This window comes from Aricia agestis, chromosome 17, assembly GCF_905147365.1.
Source record: "Aricia agestis chromosome 17, ilAriAges1.1, whole genome shotgun sequence".
NCBI lineage: Eukaryota > Metazoa > Arthropoda > Insecta > Lepidoptera > Lycaenidae > Aricia > Aricia agestis.
In genome coordinates, this window is record NC_056422.1 from 6,687,546 (window position 1) to 6,703,350 (window position 15,805).

General features: G+C 33.8%; 1 protein-coding gene across 7 annotated transcripts in view; it reads left to right on the forward strand.

Moving 5' to 3' along the window:
• The window catches only part of LOC121735256 (rap1 GTPase-activating protein 1), a 330,446-nt gene that overhangs the window by 290,921 nt on the left and 23,720 nt on the right, over positions 1-15,805 (forward strand). For all 7 annotated transcript variants that reach the window (XM_042126023.1, XM_042126020.1, XM_042126022.1 and 4 more), the window contains one exon: positions 7,690-7,852. In XM_042126023.1, the coding sequence (XP_041981957.1) occupies positions 7,690-7,852 (163 nt within the window). The remainder of the gene's footprint in view (positions 1-7,689; positions 7,853-15,805) is intronic.

Below are 15,805 nucleotides of genomic sequence, written 5' to 3' on the forward strand. Positions count from 1 at the left end.
ACATAGACTCATTTGTTAGTAAAGGCTTATAAATTATGTTAGTAACATTATCTTTTATGTTTAAATAAATAATAAAACATATTTTGAATTAAATAAGTAATAAAACAAGGACTTTCGTTTCGTTTCACATCGCAACAAAAAATCATCAACAAAAAATGTACTTTATTTAATCTAAATTAATTAAATTAGGAACACCCAAACGTAAGCAAAAACTCAATACAGGAAGAATGGCGTCCGTCAACAAACTTTTGCCTTCACCATTGAAATTAAAAAAAAAACCGTCTGATTAAATATTGCAACACTCATTTGCCGCTCCGATAAGTGCAATTACGATCCTCTCGTACGTTTTAACTTCTCGAAGTTTCGCTAGTTCAAAATTGTGTCAATGAGTTTTGCACTGTAAATTTTCATAAAATAATATTTCGCGTACGAGGGTCCGGAATTTGGATATGAAATCCAAGCTTGATTTTTTCATGCTTGCTATTTTTTTTTTAAGAAATAAAGGGGGCAAACGAGCAAACGGGTCACCTGATGGAAAGCAACTTCCGTCACATGCAACATCAGAAGAGCTGCAGGTGCGTTGCTGGCCTTTTAAGAGGGAATAGGATTACAGGGTAGGGGAGGTAAGGAAGGGAATAGGGAAGGGTAGGGGAGGGAAGGGTAGGGAAAGCAAGCGCTGTTTCACGCCGGTTTTCTGTGAGCCCGTGGTATTTCTCCGGTCGAGCCGGCCCATTCGTGCCGAAGCATGGCTCTACCACGTAAAAAAAAAAATATACTATGCAATAACCCTTTTTCTTGTTAGCGACATTTATATTTTCCTAAATCCATACTAATAGTATAACCGATTTAGATAAAATTTGGTATGGTAACTTTGAATTCCGGGAGAGGATAAATTTTATTCCGGAAAAAATTAAATGTCCCCCCGTGGAAAACGAATTTCGGCTCATCATCGTATAGTGTTAAATAAAATTAATCTCGTGGTAACCATACAATTTTTTTCTTCGCTTCACTTACACACTTTACAATCGAAAAGACAAAGTTTATCGTAGAATTTTCGTCAGTTGCTAAAGACAAAGAAACGTTACGAGACAAAGCTTTGATAACAACGTTATCAACGCTATCTGTAGGTACTAGGGCAGCAGAAATGGGACGGGAGTGTGACAAACGTTGCAATACGGGCCTTTTACGTGCAGTTCGTGTCTCTTCGCCTGATTAGAGTACGTCCAATACTGATTTGAAACTGATGGATCATTTACATTACAGTGCCTATGCTAGCATCGCTCGATTCCAGCGCTATATCAATGTTTGAAGTGCTGGTGATAGCAGGCTGCAGGCGCTAGATATCGCACTGGATTGAAATATAATATTAAGGTATTTTCAATACACTGGACGATGGGACAGTTTCATATTAACCATAGCTATTATAACTTCAAAGTCTTTAATCAACACACTTGATTTCAGTGCTAGAGTCAAATATTATGTGATGCTGGCGTCCGCCGCTGTACCGGTGCAAATTAGTTCTAATGGTAACAGTGCAGAAAATTGGATGTTTTACTGTTTGGCATACTTCTGAAATCGGTCGTGTTACAATTCAGCAGTGGTCCGCGGCAGAGAATTAGTCACGATTTTATTATGCTTATAAATTATAAGAACGATGATGCTAAGGGCGTTCAAAGTTCAATCAACCCTAATAGGATTTAATGCCATCAACGTAAGGGTTAGTCTCATAGAAAATAAGGAAATACCTTTTGAAATCCGTACTTATAGTAATATTAAAAACGCGATAGTGTGTCTGTCTGTCTTTTACCTGTTTACGTCTAAACTGCTGAACTGATTTTGCTGAAATTTGGTATGAAGATACTTTGAGTCCCGGGAAAGGACATAGGACATATTTTGTCCCGGAAAAATATACGGATCGTCTTGTTCCAAAATATATAAACAGTAAACATTTTCCATACATTTATAAAATATTATTTTGTTCATAATTTCTAAATAAATAATAATTTATATTTCTCACTTACAATCTTCTTCAATAACATCTCTTCTCATTCGTAACTTTTAAATTAATCCAGTTCGTTCTCGCTATTGGAAATTTCTAGACGTTTTTATAGTAGAGGCAATTCTCTTTCAATCAGTTCGTTCAACTCAGTTTCATACTTGTGGAAATGTATAATGGGTGTAAATGGAGTATCAATTTTATAAAGTATAATTGAACTTGCGTGACTGACGAGAATATCGCCTGACGCCTCTGCGTTCAAGGCTTAATCTTTGGTAGGTGGTACTAGGTGTTTTTGGCGCATTAAAAAAAAATTAAAAACTGCTAATACTATATTATTATTAACTTTTAGATATTATGTTGTCTAATATAAATTAAATACCTACCTATAGTAAAATGTAAAGTTAGTATAATATGATGTAGGGTTAGTTCTACTAATTAGTAACTAATTATGGCATATACCTCAAAAATTAAGTCAAAATAACAAATCACATTCTTGCAATATTATGACGCAAAATAAAACCTTTTCTAGATCTTTCATTATGATACTGTATAATAAATATACAGAAAATTGAGTGCGTAGTTCATATTTTAGTACTACCTCTGAGGGGCTCAGGTGCACTTTTATTGGAATGGCTCATAACTTGGAATAGTAACTGTTTTCGGAATATATAAAAACACAATATCATATTTTATGATTTTATTCGGGCAGAAGTGCGTGGAGGTTTTTTTATGATTTCTTCACAATAAAAATGTTTTATGTCTATTGTAATTATTTTCGTAGTTACTGTTTTACTTTTAAATTTACATTTAAATGTTAGCATTAAATTAAACTAATGAAACTACAAGATAAAAATAATAGGAGTGTTAAAAAGAACCGAATTAAAAAAATAATAATCTAAACCACTTTTATGAAAAATCAATGAACACTGCAATTGTCGAAGAAGTAAGTACTAAGTAGGTTCCAAATTCCAATATTATGCTCTAATCAATTTCTTTGTCTCAACATGTAAATCACCTGTCTCAAAACTGTAACTTTAACTTTTATAAATTAACCAGTCAATTCTAATTTTTTAACCAGTCAATCCTAATGTTTTTCAGTCAATTCCGATTTTTCACCAGTCAATTCTAATATTAGCAGCATTTGTATACTCAAAATATTTGGACCAAGAATTCTTCTTGTGAGAATAAAGCGGGCACGAGACTTTATTAATGTCCAACACGATACAAGCTCGGACGATTTAGAATCAAATATTCCTGGTTTAAAAGCGGATGAAAAATTTAGGCCACGTCTAATATTGAGAACAAAATGTATTTTATTTTCTTATTCCTGTTAAATAATAGGCTTAGATGTAGTATTTGTGATTGAAAATACCTACTACTTACATAATAATTTTGATACTGTATGAAAAATGCGTGAGTTAACTAAAACATGATAAAACCTTAGTCCACAGTAGTTATATCGTATCTTTAAAATGTTACATTAAATAATGAATGGCATTTTCGTCTTTCCTCAAAAAATCTAGGCCCAAGCAAAAACTAATATTATGCACAAATGCAGATCGCTCACAGGCCTAAAAATTACAGTCATCCGATCAATTTCCTGTGTTAATATAATTTCACAACACTCCGTCTACATAAGTAAAAACATCGTCCTCATTTATCGCGTGTCTGGTAAGATGATAAAAAACAACCTTGTATCTCTGATAGACGTTCAAACTTACATACTGCACATAGTATAAACTACACTTATTAATACGAGGCGAGAGGGCCATGCTTTGGAACAAATGGACTGTGCAGCAGCAGCATTAGGTATTATATTATGATACTTTTTAATGCGGACAAGCTTCAATAAGAATGGGCTAGTTAAGCGGCTAATAAACTAAACGGCAATGACGCACAACTTAAGTTAACGTAAATTAACAAAATTACATTGCATGTAAACAAACCTTAAGGCGCTGTGGTTGTTGCAACTACGTAAAATGGGTTTTTTAAAACACGTTTTTAGTAAAGGAAATGTCATTATTTAAGTATAAAATAAGTACCGTTTTAAAATTGAGAAAATTTCCTATACGCAAAGGTATATCAGTACACAATTTGAAAAATTCTGCTCGATAGAAAAAAATCTCAAAGATGACTGTTATAACGCTGTTCATAATTAAATCATTTTAATTGCTAAATTTCACACTTTCTAGAAAAAACAAAAAATGTAGTATATGTGTCGTAACCTAACGTAAACGGTTTGATATATTTGATTTGTGTAATACTAAAAACAAAAGGTTTTTACTCCTATTTTCTATTATCAAGGCACGCGGCGAGCGCGTAACAGCCACTGTACAAGGCGCGCTGATATGAATGTTATTTTAACGTCCTTAACGTCGATATTCTTACTGACAGACATCAACCTGCTTATTTTAGAGACTACTGGGCCTTAAGTTAACGCAAATTAACAAAATTACATTCCATGTAAACAAACCTTAAGAAATAAAAAAGAGGAGAAAATTAGCACGTCATAATACTATTACAATACAATAAAACACGAATATACGTGAAGACACCGATCAGCGACACGTAATAGTTTTTGCCACTTATTTTATTGCGGTAATTACTCGCTAATGATACGAGAATAATAATTAATGTATGATTTACTGCTCAAATAATATTATGTGCATGTTTTCTACAATGTTCGCGTAATAATTGGGTACATGTGTTTATGATTTCTAAGAGTAGGAACTAGGAAGTTAACGAGTACTTAAAACTGAGTAGTAAATGTGTTCGTCCTGTTTTTTATCGCGCAAATCTTTTATTGCGCGTCTCAAAATCTTGTCATGTCATAGCAACGCCACAAACGAGTTTTGGTTACACGTCAAGTTGCATTGCCATGACATGACATGATTTCGATATTCGCAAAAAAGTTTTGCGCGAGAAAGTTTTGGGAGTTGCTAGATCCGTTCGGTAAGCATGTACTTACCTGGTAACTTCGGCGTAGAAACACTTGGCCAAAATCGGAACGAATGTGGCCATCTTGTAAAGTGCACTTGTAAGACTATCACACTCACACGCTCTTGTCAATGTATCATTTTGCATGTGGCTGAAACGAAATCAGCCGAAAGATTATCTATTCTGTGCCGAAAAAAACTAATAATATGTATTCTGTGCCGAAAGGTCAATTTGAGCGACACTTTTTTTTCGTATCCATGACAATAATTGCCAATGTCACCCACGTACAAAGAGATCCTGGTAGGCCTGTGTGAATGATTTTCAGTTGTAAATTGTAATATTGCTTGTGAAAATGTTATTTTCTACCCGCTGTCATCGGCTGCGCTAATGCTTCCGCTTATCTAAAACTTGTTTACAAAAGTTTCATCGGATTATGTTCATGAAGCCTTTGATTTATGTTGTGTACAGTGTAGTTTTATAAATTGCGTTTTACAGAAAATATACTATTTCAACATTCCATTCCAGATCTTAACTATATTACGGTACACTGATTATGATTAGTTTTGGTTAAGTACTTGGCAACGCGCGAAGTTTTTTGTTAAATGGAGCGGAAAAGAAACACGTAACTTACCTTATTTTTGTTACCATTATAAAAAAAATATATCTTATTAAATTGAAAAAAAAAGTAAAACCTCTATTGTTATTATACTTTCTGTAGTACTAAAGTACAGTTGCGGAAAACTGTACTACAAAAGTACTTATAACTTACCTTTAACTTTCGGATTTTTTGTAATCTGTCCACGATTTCAATTACTTACACAATGGGTATAAATAAGTTCGCGGTTCCCAAATCTCACAGGGTCAATGACCGTCACGCCGCGTACTTCGAAAGATTGCTTCCCTTGAAGACGAGTAGACCAGAAAATAAGTAGTAAGTAGTAAGGTTAAATGCCTACACCAGCGTAACTACTCTTTGTTTCAATTCTATATGCCACAAATACTTAGTTCTCCTGATTAGTGGTGGATTAGAAAGTTTCGTTAGAGAAAAGTAGAAATGACAATTTCCTCATATTATTATTATGATCGTTTATTAACTTAATATAATAAACGCAAATGTGCTTGTTACTTCTTCGCGCTAAATTATAAAGAATTTAGTAATTAGTACCTACGTAGTAACTAGTAACTACTTGGTTCAATTCACATAGCAATCCGACGCGTGGTCAGAGTAGACAGAATGATAGAGTATGCCGACTTAGAACTGATGTTGAAATTTTTAAATTTGACGTATTATGACGAAAATCGTCGCTAGGGTTATCTTGTTACATACGAATTTAAAACTATGACATATTCGCTGGACGTGTTCCTCTTTGGTCGTATTGTTGTTTGTGTTTTGACACATGCGATTAAAATTGTCAGAATCCAATTTTGAAAACTTTATTTTTAATATTTAAAAATTTATTATATCAGCCAGCGCGAGGCACATTCCGTTCATAATCCTAGTGAAACCCGACGAATTTGACAGATATTGAAACCTGTCCGTCTCTTTGCAGTCGAACTACTGGTCGTTATGTCTATTGTGGCGTGGTGACGCGTAGATGTATTTCTAAATTTGTATGGATTTGACAGATTTGCAAGAAGTCTCACCTTATTTTCTTGTTCTGAGCATCTCACGCTCACGCAATCTGTCAATTCAGTACAGAAATGCTGAATGCATCTACGCGTCACGTTGCGGTCTGAACTGAACCTTAGTAATCTGTGCTTTATAGTTCTAAAATGTTGTATATCTAATATATAAAAATAAGTAAGGTTTTCCTTCCTGACGCTATAGCTCCAGAACGCACGAACCGATTTCCACGGTTTTGCATTCGTTGGAAAGGTCTCGGGCTCCGTGAGGTCTATAAAAAAATCAGAAAAAAACTTCAAGGGAAAAGCAGGAAAACAGGGAAAATCATTTTATGGCAAAACAACGTTTGCCGTGATAGTGCTATACATAATATGTTTGTCGTGACAGACAGCCAATAGACCGCGGAACCGGAAGCGGTATTTTATATTTAGGCGCAAATGGTCCAATTAGTTCCTTTGATCTTCCAAACGTTTATCCACTAACATGCCCCCGATATTACTCCATTTTGTGCGCTTGGATCCGTCCCAATATTAGTATTGTCGTTAAATGTTCTGTAATATGGATTATACAGTGTATAATCCATATTACAGAACATTTTATAATATACATTGACTTATCTAGAGTAGTGCGTACAGTAACGAAATAAGACTATAAGGCTGTAAAACGACTAACTTTGCACGACCTTGTCCGATAATAATAATAATTAATCAGTAAACGACTTTTCTATGAGAAAAATTGCAACATACTGAATATTGATTGCAATAATGCAATGCCTACGTCATACAACTCTGTCAGAAATAAAATTAATCTTACTATATTATCAGTCCAGTAGCTCTACCATGAGTTTGAAGCTAAAGTTTTTATCTATACTCGATATCGACTACGTAAATATTTAGTATCTCTAGCGGTCACTTGCGGAACTAAATCGCCATACTAAACATTTACGTAGTCGGTATCGAGTATCGATAAATACTATAGCTTTAAAGTCATGGTAGAGCTACTGGCTACATATATTATCCTGCACGTAATAGTAAAGTGCGTAGGCCTCAACTATGACTTGTGATTTTGCAATACCTTTATTCTTCATAACATGGGTTTGGATATTTAACAACATGTTTTTTTTTTCCAGGTGACGAACCGTCGGCCAGTGTCGGTCGGGGTGACGGACGATGACCGTGTGCCGGCCCTTCACGGCCCGCCGTCGTCGCCCGGAGCGGCGGCGGTGCAGCGACGGGTCGCAGCCGCCTGTCAGGCCAGCAGGAAACTCCTGGAGGAGACACTGGCTAAGCCTGGTGAGTTCTGTGAGCCTGGTAATTTTCGGAATGGTTTTTGGTGTCACATCTAGGAGAGAATGCAATGAAAAATTTGGTTATGTTGTGTGTGAATGAACGAATGAGAAAAGGATGGGAAAATTCGTACATCGAATATTGTTTTTTAGGCCCATAGTTACTTACATGAATCCAGGTTAAAGTTACGTGGTAACTATTTAGTACTTAAATAGTAAACCTGTGGTTAAATATTGTTGTCTCCTTCATTAGGCGAGAGACAGGGATGACATGGTATTTTACCCAGTTTTATAGTGTGTACAAAACTAAGTATTATCACACCCTAAAGTATAATCACTTAGTTTTGTTACACCCTGTATACAGTCTATAAACAGGCTAACTTAAACCTTTTTCGGTTTTAAAATAATTATAAACATTATTTCGAATTTCACGATTTATTTTTAAATATCTTCCTTCATCCTTGCCCTTTACACAAATTTTCGTAAACAAAACACAATTAACTCTAATTGCCCTTTCAGAGCCAAAAATGTTAACCAAAATAATTATGCTTTAATTTATTGGTAATTGTATCAAAATTCAAGACCTTAAACTTATTTGTTTTGAATTCAAATAAAATATTCATTGGGGAGTAGATGTTTGTTAATACCCAAAATCTACTGAAGAAATTTTGATGAAGTTTCGTAAGTTTAAGCTTTGGATTTACATTGAGTAAAAAGTTCAAGTGAAGTCGCGGGCAAAAGTTACACATTATTTTTTAACAGAATCATGCCAAAGCTAATGCAGCATTTGTTTTATACATTACGGACAGCCCCTCTATCATGAGCTCTTAAAGCCAGCCAGAATACTGACTGGCTCGCATTTTGGTACCATGACCTCTATTTTCCAGCCAGTCAGTGGTCACGTGACACAAAACTCACTTCTCCATTGTTAACTGAGTAATAATTTCGAATCATGACAACACTTCTGACATAAGCTCGCTTGCTTTTACGTCAAATACAGCAATTCAATAAACACCAACCAACGAGTAGCTTTTACTGAATAGTTTACATTTTAGTAATTTTATTTATTAATATTACATACTTTTTAGTCTTAAATTATATTGCTATTTAGTTGGTTAGTTACTTAATAAGTTATATTTTAGTCTATAGCATATATTTTAGTGAAAATAATTCGTTATTAAAACCAAAAAACTAAACATTCGAAGTGTCCAAATTTTTGGAAAACGATTAAGTAGGTATTCTCACGAAGTGATACATAAGAAACGTAGAGACCTTAGTAATCCATTTAGTGTTAGTGAGGTTTCAGAATAATAACATAAGTGAGGTGTAGTATACCTATATGTCTAGTCAACAATAAGGTTTGCATTTGTGCGATGAGCTAAGACTGCATTGATTTAGTACACAAGAAACACATACAAGGTATAAGGAACACAAGTGTTGTGTATAATTACTTACTGTAAAACAAGTATGAATTTTCACCAAAAACCTACAGGTACAATCTTATAGCTTTGTATTGTAGGTTTTTGTGTTATTTCACAAACTATTTCCTTGTAAATCTGAAGTATTATTGGTATATGCATGATAAACACTGCACCAAAGAGGTAAATTCAATATTACTTACATTTAACAAGAATTTTCAGAACACAACCTTTTAAACTTTAGATGTATGTATAACATGCTCCGGATAAACATTGACACACCTAAACTTCTAGAAAAGTTAAATAATTGATAATATCATAGAATCCCAATTAGCTAAATTCTCATATGAGCACTTTTTCATTTAAGTATAACTTCTTCTCTTGACTACAATATGGTATTATATGATGGGAATAGTGTAAATCACTAAATTTTACTCAAAAACAAAAACCTACATTATAGTACTTTTCCAAAAAAGACTTACTTAATAAGAATTGCATAACAAACATATGGAACTTATTGTTCATAAAACATAATATTATCATAGGAACATATATTATTATGTATTACCAAAAATACTTTTGTACTTACCTCAATAATAATAATAAGTATTAGTTTTATATTAAATTAAAACTTAAAATACATGAGGACTTACTATGTACTTCTTAGGAACCTATCTTAGGAGCATTTCGTACAATCTTTTGATTGCAGTAGGTCTTTGTGTTATTTCACAAACTATTTCCTTGTAAACCATGCATGATAAACGCTGCACCAAAGAGGTAAATTCAAAGGTATTACTTTCTCAATAACAAGAATTTTGAGAACACAACCTTTGAAACTTTAGATTCATGTATATTCACGAATAAATATTGACACACACACATACACCTAAACTACTAGAAAAGTTAAATCATTGATAATATAAAATCCAAATTAGCTAAATTCTCATATGCACTTTTTCATTTATAACTTCTCTTGACTACAATATGATATAATATATAATGGGAATAGTCACTAAAACTCAAAAATATAATCCTACATTACTTATAGTACTTTTTCCAAAAAGACAACAAAAATTGCAAAACAAACATAAGTACTTATTGTTCATAAAACATAATATTTTCATTGGAACTTATATTATTATTACCACAAATTCTTTTGTACCTCAATAATAATAATATTAGTTTTATATTATTACATTAAAATTTAAAATACATTTTAAATTTTAATGTAATAAGGACTTTAGTAAGTCCTCATGTATTATACATTTTAAAAAGATGTGGTCGTTTTAGGGACCTATCAGACAGAGTGGTCACGCGTTGAAGCATTTGCGTTGGAGCAGTCAGTGTGTGACTGAGGAGCAATTCTGACACATTCAGAACTCCTCCTGTGTGAGTATATAGAGATACTCACACGGGAGGCATTCTACAACATAATACAACACACAGAACACAAAACCCTTGACCGCTCTCTGTCTGAGATATCCCAGGCAATTTCCCATAGTTGCAACTTGCAATGCAGTTTCTAATTGTTATTGGTTTGCCAAATAAAAGTCTGAAATTATAATATTGTTTTTATCTTTCATCAAAAGTTGGTATTTGAACTCCCTTAATAATCATAAATTAATATTTACACAAGGGATATTTGATTCATCTTCTTTGATTTTAAGTGACAAGACCTTGTTTAAGATTTCCGCTGTATAAATATTTTTATAAGTATAATATAAAAGAGATTTAACACTTGCCTATCTGATACTAGGTTGATAATAAGGTGTAAGACAAATGTAGTACCTATTGATGAAAGCTGTGTATGAATATGTATCTAAGGTAGGTATATTTAAGTGAGAAAATAAATGAAAAAACATTTAAAAACGAGTATTTATTAAATTTCTTTTAATTAAAGCTTTTGAGTGAATATATATTATCTTCCTAGGACTTCGTCATCATTACACTTGCAATTCTTTATTATAAAATGTAGTACTTATAGTATCTCAGTGTTAGCAATCATCCTTTATCCTGAAAAATATTTGGTTCAGCGTACACAGTACTAATAATGTAAAATGCCTTACAAGGCACAAAAAGGGGATTATTAAACTTATAAATTGCCTGTTTATGTTACAATAATACCTATTTGAAAGCTCAAAAAAACGTAGGTGTTCAAGAATGAGTTCAAGTTCAACAAACTATGTTCAACTCATGACATCAACTCTGTTGTAATGCATGTAATTGTAATCCACAAGTTTGATGCATTTCTAAGACTTTTTCATGGTAGATTATTTAGCGTAGGTATCAAGTAGGTATAGGATATAATAAACTTATCAATTTCTTGCTTAAAACATAATCTCTATAAACTTAATAACAATATCCAATTATCTTTTTTTTTGTCTCCTTCTTCTTCTCTTTTTTAATTGCCGACTCAGTTAGTTGCCAATGTCAGAGAATTCTTTCTCCTCTAGATCGCCATGCTTGTGATAATATAAACATGAAGGAGTGTTATTTTCTCAGTGTTTTCATAAAGGGCTTATAAAATACCAAAAAATATAAATAAAACCATTTACACATTTATAATAATTACCTTTAAATACAATAAATCGGTGCAAAAGTAACTATTCCTACATTGACCACGTTTTATATTAGAAAATAGTATATTTTATAATAAAAAATATTAATCTTTTTTTAAACTATATTTTCATCTTGATTTACAATTTTTCCGTTAGTCGTTATGGCTAAGCCATTTCAATTTCCTAAAAAAAAAACAATTCCGTTAGTCAAATTTGACGTTCGTGTTTGACATTTCTTAATCCAGTTCAGAGACAAATATTACAGGTTAAAACCATTCAGAACTAAAAGTGCACATGATACGGAAAAAGAACCATTCACTTTACAACTGTTTACATACCTGCACGGATTAGCTCAGGTTTTGACAAAGTTAATGATAGGGGGGCAGTATAGTTTATTTGAGCTATTAATAAAGTTTATTTATAGCTTGTAATATTTCTTAGTCGTGTTTCGATAAATGTTTCGATAGGAAAAACTCGTGCCTGGCCTTACTTACTCACGATTTGGAAAAGGTCAAAGTCAATTTGTTATGGGAAATGTCTGTTAAACAATTATTATAGTAGGCTATTTTGCGTTTAGGTATAAATTAACTAGATGACACCTGCAACTCCGCTGCGTCAAGTTCATTTATTGTATTGAACCGTACATTTTTCTGGGATAAATAGTAGGGTTTGAGGTATCTAAGTATCTCTCTAATAGGATTCAAAGTATCTCCATGCTTAATTTCAATAAAATCAGTTCAGCGGTTTGGGCGTGAAGTGGTAGGTAACAGGCAGTCAGCTGACAGACACACAAACAGACACACTTTTGCATTTATAATATTTAAGTATGGATTAATATGGATAGTGATATTCACTAATTAGTATTTAGTACACTTTTAGTTTCAAGCTCAATCTCTCTTGCTCTTATACAGGGTGTAACAAAACTAAGTGATAATACTTAAGGGTGTGTACGTGTTCCTTGTGGAGAGTTCACTGTGAAAGTAGCATCGGTGAAAGACATTTTTTTTTTCTTTTTTGTATGGGCAAGCGCCCCAGCGCCACGAGTTTCCCCGTACAAAAGTGACAAAAAATTTGGTCTTTCAGCGCTGCTATTTTCACAGTGAACTCTCTACAAGGAACACGTATACACCCTAAAGTATTATCGCTTAGTTTTGTTACACACTGTATAATATGAAAGAGAACACAATAATTTCGATATAATAATATTATACTCGTATATTACTCCGCCGAGAAACATAAAAAGTGTATAAAAGAAAACTTTATTTCACGTATTATGCCTTTTAGAATACTTCTTAAATTGGATACATTTTCTTAAACGATTGTACTTATTCCTAGAGGAGCTTTATAAACTCTTTATACTGTTATGTGCTTTTAAGTTTCTCTATAATAATTTTATTCTTGCGAAGAAACTTAGTATGTAATGGGCATTGCATTGTAGTTTAGTACAATATCTTGCCTATTTGTTTAATAGAATGTGAGAATATCTTCGCAAAGTGTAATTCGTATTAATACACATAAACCAATGATCAAAATCAGGAGGCATGTCACAAAACATGCTATTCAAAGCCCAAACAACGACTGCAAAAGTTGCCAAAATCACATAAAAACCTACGAAAATAGCTCATCATATTAATGTTTATTATCCTACTAAATGACGCCCGCGCGGAAACTGTACATTTTTCCGGGATAAAAAGTATCCTTTATATATACGAGTCGGCACTTTAATTTCAGCAAAATCTTCGAACGGGCGTGAATAATAGGTAACAGACAGACACAGAGACTCGCATTTATAATATGTTTTAGTATGGATTATTATGTCTACTACAGTAAAAAGGCAGTAATTTAGACACACAAGCACAGACGCGATAGACAGTGATTCGGTGGTTCCTTTGAATATTTCGGTAATGACGCATTCAAAAGCATGCATAATCTGACGCATCCCTCACGTACATCCCTTGTCTCGTCTGCAACTTGCACTTTGCAGACATTGTAGGACCGTTCATATTTGTTTTACCTCTAGATGCTATGATCATGATCCTTAAGTCGTTGGCATAAGGTTCTATTGGAGGTAAACTAAACATGGGACGTTAAAGTTTTGTTTTGCTGAAAAACTGCAGTCATTTCGGATAGATGTTTCCGTAAAGAATGTTATGATGTAGCTACTAGCTACTGCCAGATTTAAATGTTGTTTCACCACTTCCTGATAAGGCTATCTACCACTTAACTTGACAGATATAGTATGGAGAATCTGTGAAATAAGCCTATTCGGCACCTTATCAGGAAGTGGTGAAACAGGCCCTTAATATTCTGGTTTATCAATAAAATGAGTAACGAAGTAGTGATTGGCTTGACAAATAAATAGTTTGCTTTCTTCAATCAATGATCAAAGTCTCTCACTAAACTTTACTTTTACTAGCTTCTACGTCATTCATTTTCGAGATAAGGAGAAGCCTACTTATATTATAATATTAATTAGAGCCTATCCTAAGCATTCAATCAAAATCCATGTAGTTTTTGCGTGAAAAAAAAAACAAAGGCTTGCCTTACAATTACAATTTACAAAAGTTACAACTTTTCGCAAATGAAAATATTAATGTAATAAGTCACACTGCATATCCTATATAGCTTCCATTCATAGTACATAAGTAAATATCATATCAAAATAACTCTCGGATTTCGCACCGGACACAATTTTAAGTCAGCTGCTTCAACATTCCATTCATTAGCGGAACTAAAAGGTAATTCACTGGGGAAAAATATTTGCGCGCGTTAGTTGATTAAAACATTAATTAAATTAGGTTGGGATTCTTGAGGCGAGGATTGAAAAGCTAAAGTGGCTTTAGAATGCTAGGTGCGGATGTTTGTGAACAAACTACACAGTTTACAGGGTTCAGTCTGGATTAAATTCATTTAAAACTACATTTTCAGCTAGACTGACATTTATCATTGCAACACAGTCTATGGAATTTATGCACGTGGGAGAGCCATGCTTCGGCACGAATGGGTTGGCTCGGCCGGAGAAATACCACGGGCTCACAGAAAACTGGCGTGAAACAGCGCTTGCGCTGTGTTGTGAGTGAGTTTTCCGGAGGCCCAATCCCCTACCCTTTTTCCTTCCCTACCCTCTCCTATTTCCTTCCCTACCCTCCCCTACTCCCTCTTAAAAGGCCGGCAACGCACCTGCAGCTCTTCTGATGCTGCGAGTGTCCATGGGCGACGCAAGTTGCTTTCTATCAGGTGACCCGTTTGCTCGTTTGCCTCCTTATTTCATAAAAAAAAAATGCAATATGACGCGTCGATTTTTTAAAATTTGCCGTCAAAAACTCTATATTTACCACACAAGAAAGTATTGAATTGACAAGACTTGCTACAAGCGGTGTTTGTTTGCCTGTTCCAATGTTGAACGGTTCATTTCAAACTTTTAAATTAAAATATTTCCATTGACGAGTTGCCTTGCTATGTGATCTGACTATCGTACACTTGAATGCTATTAAATAATTCATTTGCAACTAAATAGATGACGCCCGCAACTCCGTTGCGCCAAAATTAGCTTATCGCGTAACCGTAATTTTTTTTCGGTATGAAAAGTACCTTATGTCCTTTACCGGGACTCAATGTATGCCAAATTACATCGAAATCGTTTCAACGGTTTGGGCGTGAAGAGGTAACAGACACACAGACAGATAGACAGACAGAGAGACACACTTTCGTATTTATATAATATTAGTATATAAAAGATACAATAACTACATAAAATGTTAATCTGGATTAAATTGGATCAAATAATCAACAACAATTATATTGTCAGCCAGTTCAACAAAATGACTGTATCGCGGTTCCGCTTTTTGGCTTCCGAGTTCCGGCCGTCTTGTGTTTCAACGCTTAACCAAATTTACCCTCAATAATATCACGTGTCTAGACACCTATCAACTACTGAATTATCATGAATAAATTCATTCAAAGTTACTGAACTTTTTTATGTAT